The 21,540-nt window shown below is 33.6% G+C and overlaps 1 protein-coding gene across 1 annotated transcript in view; it reads left to right on the top strand.

The window, feature by feature from the left end:
- The window catches only part of Elk (Eag-like K[+] channel), a 933,814-nt gene that overhangs the window by 816,809 nt on the left and 95,465 nt on the right, over positions 1–21,540 (top strand). Inside the window, exon 6 of the mRNA XM_085810949.1 lies at positions 3,291–3,524. Within this exon, the coding sequence (XP_085667075.1) occupies positions 3,291–3,524 (234 nt within the window). The remainder of the gene's footprint in view (positions 1–3,290; positions 3,525–21,540) is intronic.

Genomic DNA, 21,540 nt, shown 5'->3' with positions numbered 1-21,540 from the left:
CGATTCGTACTATATAGGTGGAATTAAAGTTTCTAATTTCTAATAAATCTAATATTCGACCGTAGAAGCTGAAATGAATGAGTACCCTTGCTAAAAATACTTATTGTGGATTTTTTTCGTAAACGGAAAGATAATATTATTTGATATTGATCATATTTTAATGGGAGAAATTATCTAAAACTTTTAAGAAACGAAATTTTAAAGAGTTTGAATTTAAAAGATTATTATGTTTGGATGGTTAAGATAAATGTCATCTTATTCTTTCCATGCTTTTATTTTGAAGCCAATCATATTCTTTTACAGTTTTAAGGAATTAAAGGCATGCTTGCTGTACTTTTACGTGGTGTAGTTCCCAGCACAAGCAGCTAAAGAGATCTCGGGTTCGATTCCTGATGAGGATGTGGTTAATTTTTCCGAATTTCTCCTCATAGACTCTTAAAGATTCAAGAAGATTAACCCTTGCTGTATTACACAGTAGATTTATAAAAATTTCCGTATATATTTGCAGTTTTTATGTATGTGCACACTCAGAGTAGAGTCAGAAAGAAACTGAATACGGTACTAAAATCATTTTAAAGTGTCCGGGAAAAAGTTATGAAATTTATTTCCTCAAATATCAAACTTAGAAACAGATTATAGGCCTTTAAACAGGTGACATTCAGCCTCACTTTTAAGTTAGTTTTATACAATCGCTATCCATATTTCTAGGGAGACTAGTCACGAGTTTTCTGTTGATCAGTATAACACACTGAGTAGTTTATATCCAATGCTATATTTTCTTTATAGCTTTAACTTTCATTTTTAATAATATATATTAAATAGCATTTTGATTTTGAAAATGGCATGCTCCCCTTCGTTGACATAAGTAATATTATATGTGTTCCTACTAAAATTTTTAAAAAAGGGGAGGGACAAAGAAAAAGATATTTTTAATAATATAAGTTTTTACTTAAAATAATCAATGAACTAAAAGCAGGAAGTTACAGGCGCCGGTAAAAGTTAAATAATTAGATATTAAATAAAGGATCTTTTTGGCTTCGGTTTCTCTTTCAAAGAGAAAAAATACCTTCTGTTGCCTTAATGAGCAAAACGACTTGCATGATGGTTACTTGAAGAAGTATATTGCTTTAAAAGAAAAGGTTTCTTTGCGCGTGATTGTCAAAATACCCAGAGGAACTAAAAGTTAAGGAAAGTAGGAAATATAGCAAACGAATTCATTGTAGGAGGACAGAGACAGCGATAGCTTTGAAAAACATAATAGCGAGACTTGGAGCATGGCGCTATTTTATTATTTAAACGGCCTGTAAGGAAATTAAAGGGAGAGAGACTGTCTACTAATTATTTTCTACAGAGACATTTTGTCAGGCCATGAGGATGTGTTGGGGGCTTCCCACACATACGTATATGACGAGCAAAATACGCTAGTTGCCTTTTCTTAGGGCCAAGTAGAAAAAAAATGTGCGATGCCATGCATTTAGGTCTGCATGGCTATAACTGTTTTAAAAAACGTTGTGGGATGACTGAAATTGACCGATTAAGTGAGGCGTGGCTGCACCAGGTGGCTTTTCATTGATAATTGTCAAGCGTGATTTTAGTAAAGATATTGTTGAAAACGAGGCCTTTTGCTTTTTTGTTCAGATGAGGAGAGGGAACGATTGTAAAGAGTGATGAAAAGAGAGAGAGAACAAGGGAAGAAAATTTCTAATAGATATTCTTGTCATAATTCAACAATATGAAAAGAAAAAGGAAAGAAAGAATTTCGAATGATAACTGATAGAAACGTGTGTTGAATAGTGCTGTGAAGAATAGTGCTGTGACCAAAATAGTGCTGTGAAGGTTCTGAAATATGTGTGAGGTAAAACAAAATACGGAAGACTTCTCGACCTCCTAGAAGATGATTAGCTGAATTCAATGATTTAGAGCAGAGGTCTCCAACCTTTTTGTCCCTAAGACCACATTTTAGATTATCTGTTGGACGGCGGCACCGATAAAGTTAATAATACGTGTACATTAAAAAAAAAAAAAAAAAAAAAAAAAAAAGATTGGTCGCATTTCGCTTTGTGTTGGTATATGTGTTGGACGCAGTTTTTATTTCATTAAAAATGAGAAAACTTTCACATAAAATTTTATTGAAAACTAAAACATTTTATTGTTATTCCACAGCGGCGGGCATACGTTAAACGATCGGCGGGTTCCATGGTGCCCGCGGGCATAGGGTTGGAAACCCCTGATTTAGAGTAAGATAAAAGGGAAGGACGGGTAACTTATAAACACCCCTGTGACAAAAATTGAATGATCTATGTAATGTTCTTGTTATAATGTGTATAACGCGAAGGGAATACCTAAAAATGGTTGATCCGTAGAACCATGTTAATGAGTGAAGGAAGAAAAAATGCTCATGAGCATTCAAATTCCAGACTTAGCGACTTAGAATATCGGCTTCTGACTGTATCAAGTGCGATGTTCAGCACGTTGTGTTCCTCTTTAATGCAGTATTGTAAAGAGACCGTTCCGGAATGATATTAGTTCACAGCTTAGAATATCGGCTTCCTACTGTAACGACGAATAATGATCCGAGCAAGTGTTTCTGTCTATGAAGGGTTTTAGACTTTTCCGAACAGATATTTAGTGTGATGGAGAGAACAGGACTTGTAAGGGCTGTACGAGACAGTGTTAAGAACAGGTAACATAAAGTCATTTTCAATATGACTTTAGCATCGTGTAATTTGTTTTTTAGGAACCACGAAATCTGCTCATGTAAATACTCTTCACCAGCCACTTGCATGCAGCGATGATTACGTATAAGTAGTAATACGTAAATATTTATGAAGAAATTTAGTTCCAAAGTTAAAATAATATCATTATTTGTATATTGTGTATTTTGTATATTCATTCTTAAATTAAGTACTTATAAAAATGAATATATAGCTAGATATGATTATTTGTTTCTCTACCTACGACAGTACAATAAAAAAATTTTAATTGTTTTATCAAATCTAACTTGGGTTTAAGAGTTTGCGGCTGTACTTGATTGTCAAACTGTTTATTCCCAAGTGATATTAAAAAAATAATTCTTATCAGTTTTGCACATGATTAATTAGCACTCATATTTTACGGTACAACATAATAACATAAAAAATGAATTCTCGTAGGAAATGAAGTGAAAAGAATTTTCACAGAAAATACGACAGTTGTGAAATCAGTTTTGGAAGAATCGAAGCATTGTTTCCTCAAGTAAACTCATTTTTCACAGAAAATAACACAACCATGTATTTTTTTCTCTCTTACAGACAGCAATTTTGTGCTCGGCAATGCCCAAGTGCCCAACTTGTATCCCATCGTCTATTGCTCTGATGGATTCTGCGATCTGACTGGCTTTCCCCGGGCGCAGATTATGCAAAAGGGCTGCGCCTGCACTTTTCTGTACGGACCCGAGACCAAAGAAGAACACAAGCAGGAAATAGAGGCGGCCCTTGAGAACAAGATGGAGCTCAAACTTGAAGTTCTATTCTATAAGAAAAATGGTGAGTTTCTTATGATATTTCATCATTTTGTTGTATTCAGTGCCCCTTAAGATTTGAAATCAAGCATAGAAATTACATTTTTCCCGAAATAATTTGTTTTTATGAAAATAATGTCTTTAAATATCACATAGTACACTTTTCATATTGGTGCGAAAACATTGTATATCCCCTTTCATACATAAAACTACGCACACTTCACAGCTGTAACTTTCTTCTTAGGATGTAAACTGATTATTCCACAGATGCACACATATCCAACCAGATAAAAATTTATTAAAAATGGTTAATCAGATTTCAAAACATTTTGTTTTCAAACGTATTATTTATACAAAAGATGACACGAGAAAAGAACCCAACCTTCACTAATTTCTTTACGAAATTCAAATGTCGTATGTCTGCTCCGTTGGTCATAACGAAACATGTCCAAGCATTAATTCAGTCCGTACTTTCAGTAGCATACCCTACCGAGGTCTTCTATTCTAACATACAGTGACTTTGAATCCTTTGAAAGTGCATTAAGGACTGAAATTTCATACACACACCTACTGCCAGTTAACACTTGTTATCATCAGTTCTGCTATGGTAATCACTGTGTCAGCGGAAATGTTAGAATACATCTCAATTAAACTAGGCTATTGTTTGGTTATAGGATTCATGGAGCATACATAGGATATTTGCAGTATCAAAACAAACCCTGACGTGTTATAGGCTCCTTTCATGTATCAGTTATTGTTGTACATTCAATACTTTTAAAGCCGAAAAACATGAAAATTCAATATTTAACTTCTCCAGGATTCGAACTCTAGGCCTTCTTGTGCTAGCCAGAAGTGCTTTCCAGTTGCACCATAAAAGGAACACACTAAAGAAAGAAGCACTTCACAAATGTACTTCTAATTTGCAAAGCACGTCGCTTAAATGTAGCAAGAAGTGTTTTCTTTTCAATTAATATTGAAGCTCAAGTGTTCCAAGAACGCAATTTTAGTGTGCAAACACGTAATGGATGCCTCACCTCTGCCCAAGCTTGTTGCTTTTATGAAAAGTTAACAACATGTCTGCTGCTGCTAGATAGCTTCTTAGGTACGTGTCTGGGATCCATAACTCTATTGGCTGAATCGGTTGACGACTTATTGATGTATAAATAGTACTTAACTACTATACAACTGTTGCATTGCTTATTATTGTGCATTTTCATTACTTATTATTGTATACTTAATATTATAAAACTTTAGAAAATTATAATTATTACGCACTGATTAATTGCTGAAATTGAGAAAATATTAAACTTAAAAGTTATTGGTAAGTTTCTTTAGATAAATAAATAACATACCTAAATTTCTACAAATATTTGGGAACTTCTAGATTATAATCATGATTCATGGACGAAATTTTGCTATTGAAACAAAGGAAAAGACCATCAAAATACGTTACTTGTTAACAATAAAGAAAGAAATTAATAGTCTAATGCTCACAAAAGTATAAACTGCTCAATAGGCACATTTTGATTAAGACTGAAAAGTACTTAAGATTATTCGAAGCACATTTAGCTAACCCTGAATACTTTAGGCCAATCGAAAGGTATTAGTTAGGTTGCTGAATTCCTTCCAAAATCAGAGTCACTTTCATTTGTTAAGTGTGTGAAAAACGTATATTGTCAAGTCTACTGTATGGCTGTCATGATCACCACATGCATCCTCTAGAGAAATGCATTTTCATGTTTAAAAGAGTTAAATGAAAAACCAATTAAAAATTTGCTGATATTGACCGTAAAACATTTTTGCTAGCGATAATATAGTTAAAAAATTTATAGAGTACTTCTATCTAATAAACGTTTAAAAGTGTTCGCATATTAAAGCATAAGTCACTGGCACAAGTTATTTACATGAAATCCAAACATATGCTGTCGTTTAGCTATGATTTTTAAGAAGATCACCAATAGATAGACAATGAGTTTAGGGCATCTCTCTATTTGGGTGCCTCCTGTTTTCTCTGACCTTGTCAGGAGTTCTGATGTTTTGACTATCTTGCGCAACTTTATTTATTGTTTAAACTTTTAGCATGATTAGTTTTGTATATTTGTGCACTATTAGTTTTTTATGTGTCACTGTACTATTATTTGTACTATTTTATCTATACGGGATTACGTTATGTATTAATGTACTGTATTATTGTTGCATCACATCTCTTTTACTGATTATTTATATTATTTGTATTATTTTTATGCATTATTTTATATTATTATAATTTATTTTCTTTTTAGTAATAGTAGTATCATAGCTTTTTTATTTATAGTTTATCTTGGTATTCTCATTAAGTAGTATTTGCATTATTATCTATATACCTTTTTATCTCCAGAGCAAGATATTATGTATTATTGTTGCATTATCTCCTTTGTATTTTTGAGTTATTTACTTACGTAGACCTTAAGGAGAAACCTTGTGGAACATACTTGTAGTACAACTGTCTGTGCGATGAAAGCATGCGGAGATCCTGCAAAATGCGATTTGATGAAATCTCATAATCAGACTATAGCGACAATAGCCGAGTGGCATTACACTCCGCTCCGGTTTTTACGTCGTCGCGAGTTCGATCCTGATTCGTACTCTTATCAAAACATTTATTCAGGACTTCCATATATTTACTCCTTATCGATCTCTTGTACCTTAACGGTCCTCGTTCTTTACTTTAGACATGCTTAACTCTTCATTATTCAGTTTTTCTTAACGAAGTTGTGGCGGTTATTGCTGTTTTCAGCAACGGTACTCCGGAAGCCAACGCCTTAGTCCTTGATCGTTATCAGACATCTACTCCAAACAGTTTTCTTTGAAAAAATGCATTACTCTACAGTTCCAAACATGCCAATTAAGTTTTTTTGAAATGATAATATACGCAATAAATGTTGATAGACAAATGAAGCGATTGCGACATGTTTTGCGAATAAAAGATATAAATTATGCTACAAGATTAAGTTCATGACAACTCGGGAGGTATCAGCTTTGGTACTCCATGAAAAGTCTAAAAATGTTTTAAAGCAGCAACTTACATCTACAGAAAATTTTTAAATAATATTTAATTTTAAAAGATAATATAGGATTTTTTCATTCAAAAGGGACATTAACTCGTATGAAACATTCATTTTGAAGACAAGCAAATTGTTTTGATACACTTAGACATTTAATAAGCACATGTTCTCCATCTTAGGCCGTTTAACGGCAACTTAATATGGTTTTCTCCAGATAAAATGAGAATTCATTTTCTCAAAAATGGAAGCAATAAGCCACAATTTCCAAATCTGATTAAATTATTCAAAAGTGTTTTGACTTTATATTATGGTCATAACAGTTGAGATTTACCTTCCTATATTTCTTTTTGGTTCCCGCAGAGAATCTTAATAACGCCAGCGTAAGTTTAAGCACTGTATTACAGTATACCCCAAGTAACTGATCTCAAACACAAATGGCTCGAGGGCCGCATGTAATACCTGTTTTTTTTCTGTACAACGTTGCCATCACTCGCTTTGAAATCCTTGAATTTGTAAGTAAAAAATTCGTTAAAGGTTTACAAAATATGAAATCGATAATAAAAGAAATTCCAAATTTCAAATTTGGGATTTCAGATGCCTTTATTCGCAGTAGGATTACGTCATTCAAAATTGGATGGATCTAGGTACCGTTATTTTATCACAATGCGAGAAACATACATACATTTATGCAGATTCTTCGTTATTTAATTTCTTCAAATATAATTCAGAGCTATAGTATTTGGTGGCAACGATTTGAAAAGTGATACAGCTTTTTAAAGTTTTCAACGCAAAATCGCAAAACGAAAACAATAGTCTTTCAGGGACAAAGCTCCTTTAGACTAATAAAAATATCACATAACAACAAAATTCAAATTAAAATTTATTTACTATTTGATACCTCCAAGATATTTTTGTTGATTAGACTTTGTAATTAAAATATATTGATAGCTAAATATGAAATATTCAGACTGACATTAATTTCAAAACATTTTTGCATGTTTGATAAATCATTAAATAGTTTATTTTAATTTAAACTAAAAATAAACAAATTGCAAAGCTTTCTGAGTTTTCAGAGAACATTTAGCCTGATCATTGTCTAAACTACTATGAACTCATACTGACTAGGCAGGCAGGACGTATTCACAAAAAAAAAATTTTGATTGTGCAATTTGTTAGCCCTACCTATCACAATAGGCTTGTCCATAGGTATGAGGGCTACTTTTAAGAATTTTGCTTTAATTTAATTTTAAATAAAGGTAACACAGAAAATGTTAACGTCATTTCTTTGCTCTCTAAGACTTTTTGCGCATGTCCAGTTACATAATATTACATGCGAAAGGGAAGAAATACTATTTCACAAACACATTCTTGGAATTACATACTCATATCTATATGCTATGCGGTTTTCTATCTCAATCAAAATAGCCCCTGCCCCCCCTTTTTGTTTTGCTTAGCTGATATTCACCGTCGGTGATAAGCTGATGAATAATTTTGAATCTTTCCATTCATTCCATTATTTCCATTTTATTCATTAAGTGACCATCGGGTTATGAACGCCATGAACGCGAAAGACGTGATTTAGCGCATGTGTCTTGTTTTACTCGCGTAAGTCTCTGAAGACGCTGACTTTTCAATGATGAAATTTGTGAAAATTAGCCCTATATTGATAAGCTTGTATCTAATGTTAAAAAATGTTCTTATCATATCATAGGCAATGTTTTAAATTTCGAACTCGAAGGAAACTTTATGTACATCAGATCCTATTTCAGGATCCTAATTTCAGCTGTTAAGGAGTATCAGCAACCCCTATACCGACAACGTTAAATTGGCCATTTTCGATGTACCTTTTCTCAAAATGTGCTAGACATACACGCTTTAAAGTTTTTGTGTCATTAAAGTATACCTATCTGATTATACTGAAATGAGCTTTCGAAACATTTTGAATTTTAGAGTAATTTACAGAAAACTTTGTTAGGCATAGAAAAATTGAGCCCTTTTCACACACACACACACACAAATTATTTTTTTTTCTTAGTTTATCACAAAAAGCTCAATTCAGTAAATATTAGGAAACCTAATCAATAAGCATAAAAAATTTTAGATACCTGTGAGCAGTAGTTCCTGAGAAAAGGTACATCGAGTATAAAAAAGTCATGTTTGGAGAAAAACGCGTTTTTATGTAAAAGTCCTCATTGATCAAAGCAGTCGATGAAAAATTAAAACTAGATTTTTTACAGTTCTAATTTTCAAAGATATTAAAGAAGGGTATTTTTGGAAAGATAAACGTGTAAAGAATTTTAAAATGCAAAATTCCTAAATCAAAATTTTTTGAAGATTTTTGGGTTCCAACACCCCTTAAATCCTTACAAAAGCAAAGTATGGAACTTGTAGATATGATAAATTACTTTAATGAATCTGGCGTCGTCTTAGAAAAGGCCACTGTCCAGGCAGGAAAGTGGTTAGTGACACTGACTACCGTTCCGAATGGCCCGGGTTTGGATCTCGGAGAAGGCATGGATCTAATTTGTCTGTCTCCTTCATAGGAGGCAACAGTAGTACTCTAATAGGTCCCTCCATAATGAAGAGGCCACCGCTTCCGGCCTTAGTAGTGGTGAAAGCCTATAAACAGTTAGAACCCGCCACTGAAAAAGAAACCGCTAAACGCAAAGTTACAAAATTTAGCATTATTTTGGCTAAAATTTGTAGATTCTGAACTAGGCTGAAAATATCCACCATCTTGACAAGAGAAGCAGCCTCTTTTAAACTAAGGATAAGCAATGCACTTTTTTTTTTCAAAGTATGTTCTAATAACTGTAGTAGATCTTGAAAGAAGCTTCTTTCACGATATAAAACTTTTATACTTACAATAGAAGCTCTTACTTATCAGAAACCATCAGAAAGCACTTAATAATTCAGCGAAATGGTAATACATTTGTGTAAGGTTGAACATTCGGAAGAAAAAAAATGAAATTCAAGTGACAGGTATGTGTAATTATTTTAATCTCTTTGTCAGCTGTTTTCAATTTTTTATTTCTAGAGGACTTTTGTATTTAGTTTCCATTTAAAATGCATATTCTAGCCATTTAAAGGCATTAGCAGTGAATATTTAGGACATCAAAATTAGATGGCTACTTAGTGCTTGCACAAATATAACGTTATGATTTATCATCAACGATAAATTTTTCCCCACTTTCGAATGAAAACAATTATTTATAAAATTTAACTCATATCCACTCTCTAATTTCCTGAACATTTTTGTATTTTGGAGCCTGCATTTTATTATAAAATTTTAATTAACTTGTTGAGCAGAGCATTCTGATATTTTCAGTTTTCTAGTTATGGACAGAAGTGTCTCGTTTCCGTTGCTTCTTACATCAGCATATTTATAAAAATATACTATTTCGTTTTTAATAGTTTCCTCTAAAATGATGTATTATCTATTTTATGAACGTTTTGTAATTGAAATTGTCATTGTTTGAAGAATGTGAGTAATTGTTGCCAACAGCAAAGACAAATTTGCATATTCAACATTTATTGGATCATGTATTTGTCTTAACCGGGGCACACTGTAGTTTTTCAGTCATTATAATAGTCTATATTCTAAGATTTTTATTTAAAAGTTCTTAAAAACTGAAATCTTTTCTCCTTCCTATCGGTAAGGACATAATTTCTCAGACAGAAAGGAATCGCAATGTATTTCGAATAGTTTAAAATAGATCCATCATTTGGAATGCTCTCTAAATTTTACAGAATCAGTGATAAAATGCGGATATGGTTACCTTCAATTCCGGAAATGGTGTGGCGCAAATCAGTAGTTCTAATCGGAAATAAAGTCTCTCATCTTCCTTCCATATCCGGGTTTCACATTTTTCGGAAATACTTTCATCTTCTGTTGTCCAATGTGAGCTTTTTCGGAAAACGAAATTTTGATTTTTCAATTTAATTTACATTATGGAATGCAAGTACGCTTATTTGGAAGAAGGAAATATTAAAATAAGTATTACTTTTATAGTGCATAGATGAACGTACTTAAAATTATCGAGACAAAAGAGCTTCAACAGATAGCTGCGGATTTTATCAAATGTAACCTTAGGAAAAGTATTAGTTACAGGATCAAAATCTATTCTAAATATCTTTTTGAAAGAAGTATATTGTATCAGATTTTGTAGGAAATATAATAATATATGCAAAGAAGCAGGTAAATAAACTTCACACCATTGGCCAAAAAGCTCAACATTAGTAGTTATTCCCGAGTTCGAATCCTGGTGGACGGACTGGCAACATGGGTGTTTTTCCTATTTTTCCCGATGTTTAATGTGAATAAAGCGCCTAGGTGGTTCCCGTGCATAACGTTGTAGAGACATTAGGTTAATTAGAAGCAGAACACATGAAAAATGAGCAATGCCCTCGCCGGAACTCGAACCTCGGACCTCTTGAATACGCGCCGAGCGTGCTGACCATTACACCACGGAGGCATGCTAAGAAGGCGGGAGAAATACCTTATACATTTTAGTTCAAGCAACAGACGTATTTAGGCATTTTCTGGGATACGTACATTTAGTGTATCATCTGCATTTAGTGCATCATAATTTCTGTTTTTCTTAGTGTTTAGTGTTTCTTGTTATATATGTATTCTGTAGGTGTAGTTTTGTCACAATGTATTCTTACGTATGTAAATTTAGAGCATATTTGTATTTCTATTTGTGTTCTTGCCATCGTACCCATTTTGTAAAACGGTTGGATAAAATGAGCTGAAGCAAATGGCAATTTCTGGCTTTTCTTTTTAGTTCTTACAAATAAAACTGTAAACTATAATGCCATCCAATTTTGCAATTAACTATAATATTTCATGTTGCGGCGGAACACACAGAGATAAGTAAGTCGTGTTTGCGGTCCCTGAAATTCACGGCTCCTAGCCTTTAGGTACAGAAAGAAAGAGGCTCAGCCCCCATCCACCTAATCGATTTGATTTTATGACTTTTCCAGGGGGGCGCCAAGTTAAAAACCACATAATAAAATACGACCATTAGGATATAACCTAATGGACTTTAACGGCACAATAATAATTAAAATAAATAGAATCAATGGTTAGAAAGCCTTTAGGTGTCACACGACATGTTTTTGACATCGCAGAATCATAACTTCATGTCTAGTGTCAGTAGATTTTAACTTTCTACACAGTGTCTGTCGCCAAAGCCTGTCGATTTCAGGAGGGGTGATGAACCAATGATCTGATTTTTCCTCTGATATCGTTTCAGATATAACGAATCAGAGGATGTAAAATGCTACTGTAAAATTAAGGAGACGTGACTAATTCAATTTGAAGATTTTCACCATCGGAGTAACATGAGAGAATGCTCCCGAACTCTAGAGAGACCTACAATGCTCGTGAGCTCTCGACTAGAGAGAATTTCGTTAAGAGACTCCTCATACCACGACGACTATAATTCATGTAATACCTATCGATGTTACCTATGAATTATATATGTGTGTGTGTAAAGGAGTTTTAGCTATAATAATAAATATGTTTAAAATGCAGTAGGAGTACGCAACTTCGCAACCTTACCCAAACATTATAAGGAGTCAGATACGCTACCTGCAGGCACTCAACACAGAGTAACCTGAGAATCACTCCCACATTAATGACCTAACCCCCCCACCCAATGTCAACAAAATATTGTGTACTTTTGGAGCAATATTTTGTAATATTAATGCAATATAATGAATTATGATTTGCAACAATTGCCGTCTGACTGCTGGCCTAACTCTTATTAAGGTTCGCAGATAGATGATTTATGCCGAAAAATAAATCGTCAAACGGAACGGTGGTGGGCCAGTGAAACAACCGCAAGTGGACCTTAGCCATTTGAATGACCATGAAAGCCAAGCCATCCAGCAAGTGGTGAGTACTTTTTCGAACTTGTTTTCAGAACGGCCTGGTAATTGTCAAATTGTTACGCGTGATATACAATTAACTGCCAACAAACCCTGTAAGACTAAACCTTACCGGTATGATAAACAGAAAGAACAAATAATTGAAAAACACATTCAGGAAATGTTGAAGAACCAGATAATAACGCCCATAAATAGTGAGTACGCGAGTCCAGTCGTACTATGTAGGAAAAAGAATGATTTCCCTCCCTCGGATAAAAGGGCTTGGAGGTTTGCTATCGATTACAGAAAACTTAATAGAGTTACTAAGTTCCCCGTTTACCCTTTGCCGGTTATAGAGGAAATTATTAGAAAGACTACGTCTACAAGATACATGACTATGTTGGACTTAACGTCTGGGCTACTATCAAATAGCTATGAGACCCGAAGACATACATAAAACCGCGTTTATCACAAAATCGGGAACTTATGCATTTTTACGCATGCCCTTTGGGTTGTGTGGGGCCCCATCAACATTCCAGAGAGCTATGGACATTGTTCTAAAGCCTGTCCTAGGAAAATCGACTTTAATCTATCTAGATGATATAATTATAACGAGTAGTACGTTGGAGCACCATATTAAGACTTGGAAGAGGATTTTAAATTATTCAAAGAGACCGGTCTTACAATTAGCGCCTCAAAATGCAAGTTCGCAACTAAAGAACTTAAATATCTGGGTTATAAAATTTCGCAAAAGGGTGTAGAAACTCAGGATTCAAAAATAAAAGCTATCAAGAATTCCCCACCTCCCAATACCGCCAAGAAACTTTCTTCTTTCCTTGGGTTATGTTCTTATTATCGGTCGTTCATAAAAAATTTCGCGAATATTTTCGAACCGTTGTTAGTAATTAAAAGAAAAACAATAAGTTTACGTGAACAGCAGAAGCAAATACATCTTTTGAAAAGTTAAAAGAAGCACTCATCATTGCCCCTGTTCTGATGCGTCGGACTATGCCGTAGGTGCGGTTTTCATGCAGAATTGCCATCCTTTGGCATTTTTAGTAAAACTTTAAATACAGCTACATTAGCCGTATTAATGGCTGTACACAAATTTCGAGTCTATTTCGGCAAAGCGCCAGTAACAGTCTTTTCGGATCATGCGGCTGTTGGTAGACTTTACTCGGAGAAAACCCTAACGCCCAGGTTAATAAGATGAGCTTTAAAACTTCAAGAGTATAACCTAATAATTAAATATAAACCGGGTAAGGAAAACAATGTTGCTGACGCACTATCTCGTATAAAACTGGACGATGAAGGCAATGAACTCAAATGCGCTGTGTTGACTTCAAAAATTTTAGATTCTAGATAAACAATTATTGAATTGAAACTGATCCTGAATTTGGACTATCTATGCGTATTTGAAAGACCCCGAAAGCTTTGAACACACAGATATCGATTCAATAAGAAGTAGAGCAGAAAACTATGAAATAATAGATAATTTATTGTTTTATACGAAAGCAACAAAAGAAATTTTTGAATATAAACCAGTCATCCCAGCCTCGCTTCGATTAAGCATTTTGAAGGAATTACACGACGCGAATACGCGATGCGGTATATTTCCCGCAATTATACAAAATAGTAACTGCGTATGTCAGGTCCTGCAATCAATGTCAGTTAATAAATGATATTAATTACAGCTCGGCTGGGTACTTAAATAGCATTCGCGCTACATTTCCGAATGAAATTTTAGGCATAGATCTTTTTGGTCCTTTCCCCCAGAGTGAGTTAAATAAAAATCGTTTTCTTTTAGTAATTGTAGATCATTTTTCAAAATGGACAGAAATTGTTCCACTTAAAGCGCGTCAGCCAAAACAGTCGCAGATGCATTCTTACACAGATACATTTTAAAATATGGTGCACCGATAAAAGTCATTAGCGATAATGGTAAACAATTCGTTATCCAAATTTTTGAAAACATTTGCACTGGACTTGGCATACGCCATATCAAAACGGTTCCGTATAGACCACAGGCAAACATCGCAGAAAGAGTTAATATAAATATTGTAAAAATAATTCGAAGTTATGTTTGCACACATCACAAGCGCTGGGATGGCTACATAAATGAGTTAGCTTATGCTTTAAGAACAGCAAATCATGATACTACGGGAAAAACTCCAGCAGAATTATTTTTAGGACGGAAGTTAATTACACCACTAGATAAATTATTCTTTGTGCAACAAAGAGAGGAAGAATTCAAGCAAAAAGATATACAGAAATACATAATCAGATATACAGAATCAGGCGGTTAAAAGTTCGGATACGGCAAGAAATAGACAGAAACTGTATTATGATCGAAAACGCCGTGAAGCAGATTTTAAAGTGGGGGATAAAGTGTTAAAGCGGAAATTTTCTTTATCAAGTGCCCCAGACAATTTCACTGCAAAGTTGGCTCCAAAATTTGAAGGCCCTTATGTAATTCAGGATATCAAGGGAGTGGTATTGTACCTTAAGAACGAGAGAGGGGAAATCTGTAAAGCAAGTCCCGACCAGGTGAAAAAATATTATAATGTAAATGATTTTTAAATCCTTAAAAGTTTCTTGCAGGACTCAAGAAGCAGAGAACAGAAGAGGAACCTAGCCCTTCTACAAGTCATTCTAGGGTCCCGAAAAGAAGGAAGGAAAATGGTCAGACTCCAGCATTCAAGAAGTGCAGGAAATCAACGCCGCCGCGTAAAGAATCCTTGGTAAATAGGAAAAGACCAGTTATAACGTCCCGCAGTAGAAAATCTGAGTCAAAGAAACCACTTACAGGGCCAGATAGTCAGGAGCAAACAAGGCCGCCATTCACGAGAAAAGAAAGATAGAAGGAGGAACGAAAAGATTGCCACCAACAGAAGAAATTCAAGCAAGATTCCAGACCGGAGCCCGCCAAGACCAGCCGTCCAGGGCAAAACGGAAAAGACAGGAACCTCAAGACTATCACCCCAAGAGGCCGGTGTACAGAGGGCGAAAACGAAAAGTCACCATGGAGGAAACTAGAAGAACCCAAAAGCAAAGATTGACGTCCATGAATTCCATAACTTTGGATCAATTTTGTGAGAAGAGGATGTCGGAGTTCCAAGCATCGAAAAGTCAAAGATAAGTTAAAATCTCCTATAAATTTTTCTTTTCTTCCGAAATGTTATGCGTAAATACGAAGTTCTATGTTTTGACGGAAGTCAATTTGTTTCGGTTGAGACTTAGTTTTGTTTTACTTTATTTAGCTAATGCAAAAGCATTATTTTCTTTAAGTGTAAAATCTAGCAGCAAGCAGTTCCTGTTGGTCGAAAGACTGGTTCTGTTATGTTAAGCCAGAATTTGGCCGAAGATAAAAATAACTTCGTATTCTTGTATTAATGAAAAATTTAGTTTTAGTGCCGCCAGCTTGGCGAAGAATGAGTGAAGTAAAATTTTATTTTTATCGTATTCATTTTATAGTAAATTGTAAAAATCATATGTATTAGAATTTTGCAAATATACGTAAATACTTGAATGTTATGTAAAAGTAGAATTTAGTCTAGAAGCATAAAATTTTAGATGCTAAATGTAAATACTCGAAAGAAATGAATTCAAATTTAAGTATTAAACTGTAGATAAAATCATGCTTTAGAGCGAAAGCCTGCATGTCTAAACATGAATGAGGGGGAATTAGAATGAATGTGTTTTGTAGGGTTCTCCACCTACACTTGAATTTTAAGAATATTAAACATAGCTCATCGAGTTTCAGTATGTCGATTAAGGTGTGTCTATTTGGTCGTTGAATTCTAACGAATCATTATGGTTAGGGGAAGTGTTGTAATACAAAAACACGAAGATTCCCGTTTGACACCACACATGGTGGAGAACCAGGGTAAGTTAAATTCGTGTTTGAATACTTGAATGAATGTGAATTAAGCAGTTAATTAAAGAAAATAAAACGATCGAAAACGAAAACTTTATCCAGTGTTAAGAAAGTGTAAATCATAATGTATACGTATTTAGAAGATACTGATACTTATTCCTTCCAGATGCTGGAAGGAAGAGAAAAGACTGATTGCTGAAGACCAGAAAGGATCCTGTAAGAAGAGATGGTAATTTTATGTATCTACAGAAATGATTCTAATTTTTGAGAAAACAGTTTATTTTATGTAAACGGGACTCTTGAGTTTTAGATCAGAATGTGGAACCTTTTTCAACAGGTCTTTTCTAGGACCTGCTTCCAAGTTTACCAAATTCTGGCAGCGGCAAATGTAGGGTTTATATTTATTTTAAGCTATCTTTCCTGTCAAGCCTTTACTTTCCCCTAGAATTGCCAATGCCAGAGTATGTAAATCGTAATAGAACGCGCAGATTATTCAAATATTGGCAGAAGTAATTGAGTTTAAATAGAAGGGAAGCGAGATTGTAAGTGTGCTTCTTGAATCACGAGCGTGCAGGTTGCTTGGTAGAAAGTTTAAGAACCGCGCGTTTCGGCCTGTGTGCCTATTTTAGACAGTTCGGTGAATCTTTCAAATTCTTAATCAGAAAGTTTTCTGAATCTCAGCTGTATCTTAGAACGCGGTTAAGAGAGTTACGATTATAGAGCCTCGTAGATAGTGACTTCGTTAGTTATTCATCCTGTCATTTATTTTTAGTTGTACTTTTCTATTTTCGTTTAACCGCCGGGTCGGCGTAGTTTCTGAGCGTCAAGTGAACGCAACTGTAATTTCTAAAGTGAAATAAAAAGGGAGTTAAACCCTTCCTAAGAGTCTGTTTAATTTCCAGTTCATAGCAGTCACTACTACTATTGCTGACAAGTTGGGGGCCTCCCAACATCACAAGATCTTATGGAGGATATTGTGATATTTATTAGTAATTACATCTATCAATGAAAATCTGATCTAAAATTTACTATTCTGCCAAAAACATTATAAGTGTACGACATATCTTTGTGTGCAAACCTCACTACAATATTTCAAATGTGTTTATTTTCTAAGTTATTTCAAAAATGCCTATGGAACGTCGTATGTAACAACATCTTAAATACTGAATTTTTTTCTGAAAACGCTAATACTTGACGTTTCTTTTTTATTTCAAATTTGTAAAAATTATCAGTAATCTTACATGTTAATTTAAACAAATAAAAGAAAAGAAAACTGTATCGAGATGAAAAGATTTTTTTATTATGGAGTTATTTACCATGCACCTGTTATTTACGTGTATTACCATTAAATGCAGTCTCTCTTACTGACTGCTAATATTCTAGGTTATAAATATGCTCGCTCCATCAGTTTGAAGATAGAATTTACATAAACTATAACATTAAAATCAAGTAAATACCATTTAACTTTTGCGATGCTTGGTACAAGCGCAAATACTGATTGCTAAGAACGGGAACGTCAAAATAAAATATCCAGTAAAGGTAAACCTAACTCGTATTAAATCGTTGCGTGAAGCAGAAGACAGCTAAAAACGATAATATAAAACTGATGTTTCCCCACAGAAGATCCCCTTTGTAGTTTTGTAAGCCACTAAAAAGTAAACAATTAAAAAACGTTAATCGACACATATTATAACTATTCATGTCTTTAAAAATAAGAGCTTGTCATCAATTTTTTCCTTTCATAACATAAGTGCCCTTGGGGGCTAAATTAACTGCCAACCTTTTGCTAAATTAATGGATAGCGTTACAAAACTTTAAATTAGTTAAAAATATAATAAGACAGAAATCTATAAAACAAAATGCTTCGTAGAAATAGAAAAAAGTAAAACTGCAGACATTAGCTCTTTACTCGGCAATCTCACTTTTGATTTCAGAAAAAAGCCCAATGAATGTTTCACAATTGTTTTTCATGTAGTCTATTTTTTGCTTATTGAAGCTTCGAGGTTATCAGGGGAAAAACTAAATTATTACATACAATATAGTGTACAAACTGTGTTCCAAGGTACCCTTGTTCTTCATACAACTTTTCTGTGAAGTTCAACAATTCAGAATTCGAAAGAATTTTTAAGCACCATATAGCTAAGAAAACTAAACCTTTAAATTTTATGTTTGGAATTATCTTTCCAATAAAGACATATGTAACAACTAAACCTGTAATATTTTTATTTTCGATGTTATTGTTAATTAAGGCCTCACTGGTGGCCGAGTGGCTAAATATCACTGAGTACTGACAGTTTTATCTCAATCGTTGCCCAATCAATGGCATGGCTGCATGGTTGGTTTTCTGAATACACACCAGTTTCCCTTGCGAAGTGCTCCACAAAGGCATCTCTGCCCTATTAGTGTTGCACTCGTGGGCTTTCTCATATCGGAATAACCTAACTTACGGTTAGGTAAAATTGTATGAAACAGATTCGTTTCAATCAGATAATTAGAGATGAATCTAACCGTAAAGTTTTTCGAATCTGTATACTTAAATTTCTTAAAATTTTAAGTATCCTTGACATTAGAATACTAATAAGAAATAAAATTCAGACACCTTAGAAATGTTTAATTAAAGCAAAATTTTAAAATTTTCCTTTAATGAAAACCAAATTTATAACTACACTTTTGAGAATATGCCTACATTTATTAGCAAATACAACAGAAATTTAGTAAAAGAAATGCTTGTTTAAAAATCTAGAATCTGTATGCTTATTTTCTCAATTTCCGTACTAAGAAAAATATTTAACTAACAGATCAAATGTTTTGAATTTTCAGAATAATTTTATATCAAACAAAAATAGAGTCAGAAGGGAAATTGCTTAAAGTGTTATTACATATAAATAGCAAATACCAAACGCTAAATTCTCATTTTTAAATTAATAATGGGACACTCAGGACTGCCACAAGATGATATTTTTGAACCCAACGTCTACTGAAATTTCAGCGATTGCCTCATTTTCTTTGAGAGAGTTTCTATTGGAGGTGAAAAAAGCAAAGGTTACTATCACATGACTCCAAGATTCTTCTATAAATTCTTTCGTTACTATACTACAAGGTTTCTTTGCTGTCGTGTGACGTCAGTGACTCCTACTCTGCTCAGTATCAGCTTCCCTACTACTTTTTCGTCTTTGTTCCACTTTTATACGTAAGTGGCGTCAGCGTTGGAAAGAGCTTAACTTCGTTTGTATACCAATCTTTGAATAAAACTAATCTTTCTAAATTTTTAAATGAAATGTTTAATATTCTGTAAGGCTAAAATTCGAAAGATCGAGGAATTCAGCTTTCCGGATTTCGAATCTTTTTCAAGACTCGAAGATTCAAATGCTCTGTCCTTAGGAGTAATGAACGTGGTTTCATTTTCATAAAATACGCGCAACAGTGTTTTATTTTTAATGTTTTTTAACAATGTTTTTTAATGTTTTTTCATTTACTAAAGATGGTTTGGATTTCGGAAACATTATTAGTTTTATGGGGATTCCTTTAGTAGACAAAATTTGAATACCACTGCAAGAGCCAAAATTGAAGCCAGGTAACGGGATTTCAGATTTTAAGTTCGAGAAATTAATCTTCTTGTTTGTTTTGCTGATAAATGTGAGTATTATGTTCATTTGTGAATGTGGAAACCCCATCAGCGTAAATAAAGAATTTATTATGAAGTCAAATGAATAGCAAACTAAGAACTATCCCAAATAAAATACAACCAGACCGAATATTTTAATAAAACAGCACTTTTGTTAATGCGTATGTAACACAGATTTACATGTAGCCATACTGAATTGTGGCACATGTGAGTGAACTTACTGTACAGGAAAAATTACTGAAAATGTTTTTTCTCCTCTTGCAGGCGTAGATCAGTTTCTTTTGCCCTAGCCTGATACCTCTTTTTATAAGTTTTCATAAGGTAGCTTTGATTGGGGTGGAACAGAAATTAAACTTAAAATTTGTGTCGATAGAGATATACTGTAATAGAGGTTTGCATACAGGAGCAGTATAACTAATACATAATAGAGGTATAACTCGACAACAAAAGAGCTCTTTGTTTTTGTTTTCTTCATTTATATTCTATTATCTTCCTTGTGTTTCCGTCATCTTCTGTTATCTTCAATACTATGTTCATTTATTGCATGTGTTCTTCACTGACCTTCTTGTGATATAAAAAATATCATTCATAAGATTCCTCTCATCTTTGAATTTAAAAATCGTAACTACAAAAAACCATTTCCCTATCACTATCAAACAAATCAAAGTAGTATGCTTTTCGGTTCCGTTTGGGCATACTTATATTTGGAGTGATTTATATATAGACATTCTCATCATATTTGTTGCAAGGTGGCTTAATTAAAGTTTCAGTTAACAAAATACTCAGTTGAAATAATTTGCCCCGTTATAATTCGAACCTACCAACTCCGAATTTAAAGTATAAAATTGTCTCTTTCTAGGAAACAATTTTGGTAATCCTTATCAGTGTCTTTGCGAAAAGTTTTCTATAAACATGGATATACTAGGTTCAAAAATCTCAAAAGAACATTATGTTAATTAGTGCTGGAAATTTTAAACACAAGTCTTTCTACAATCTTGTAATTTTATGTTTCTGAAATAATTCTGCCCCGTTGTTCTAGTGAATAGCTTTGCCTCGTAGTTCTAGTAAAGTCTAAGGATATAAAAATATCTTCTGTGTTAGTAAGATTTAATCTACTTTTTATCTTAAGAAGGGAAAAACTAGCTTTTTTATGACATGTTTTTGAGCTCGAATAATTTTAAGGATTCAGACCTTTCTTCATCCAGCTTATCTTTACTTTCAACAGTCAACAGCAGAAGGTTTATTTTTTCGTTCAAAACGCATTATTTATCCCCTTATTAAACCAATGTATATAAAGGGGAATTTGCTTTTAAAATAAAATTATTCTTTTGATTTTCTTCAATTGAAAGTTTTTAGCCGTGCGTGAGTATTATACTCATCATAAGTATTTAAGTTATTTACTGATAACTGATTATCCAGCGGATAATGGAATACCTACTGAATTATCAAGTCTAATTTAATTAGCTAAAATTATTATTTTTAATGTGGTGAAGATAAAATCCATGGACTTAAATTTATAAATACTAATTTTAATCAAAATACTCCTTTCCATTCATAATATATATATATATTCGAAATGTGATTTATTTCTTTCGCTTTGAATTTCTAACAAACTGATTAA

This window comes from Stegodyphus dumicola, chromosome 2 (assembly GCF_044657685.1).
Source record: "Stegodyphus dumicola isolate Sdum_Otavi_A_Nest chromosome 2, ASM4465768v1".
In the NCBI taxonomy this organism is placed as follows: Eukaryota; Metazoa; Arthropoda; class Arachnida; order Araneae; family Eresidae; genus Stegodyphus; species Stegodyphus dumicola.
The sequence above is the reverse complement of the archived record's forward strand: the minus strand, read 5'-3'. Positions and strand labels throughout refer to the sequence as shown.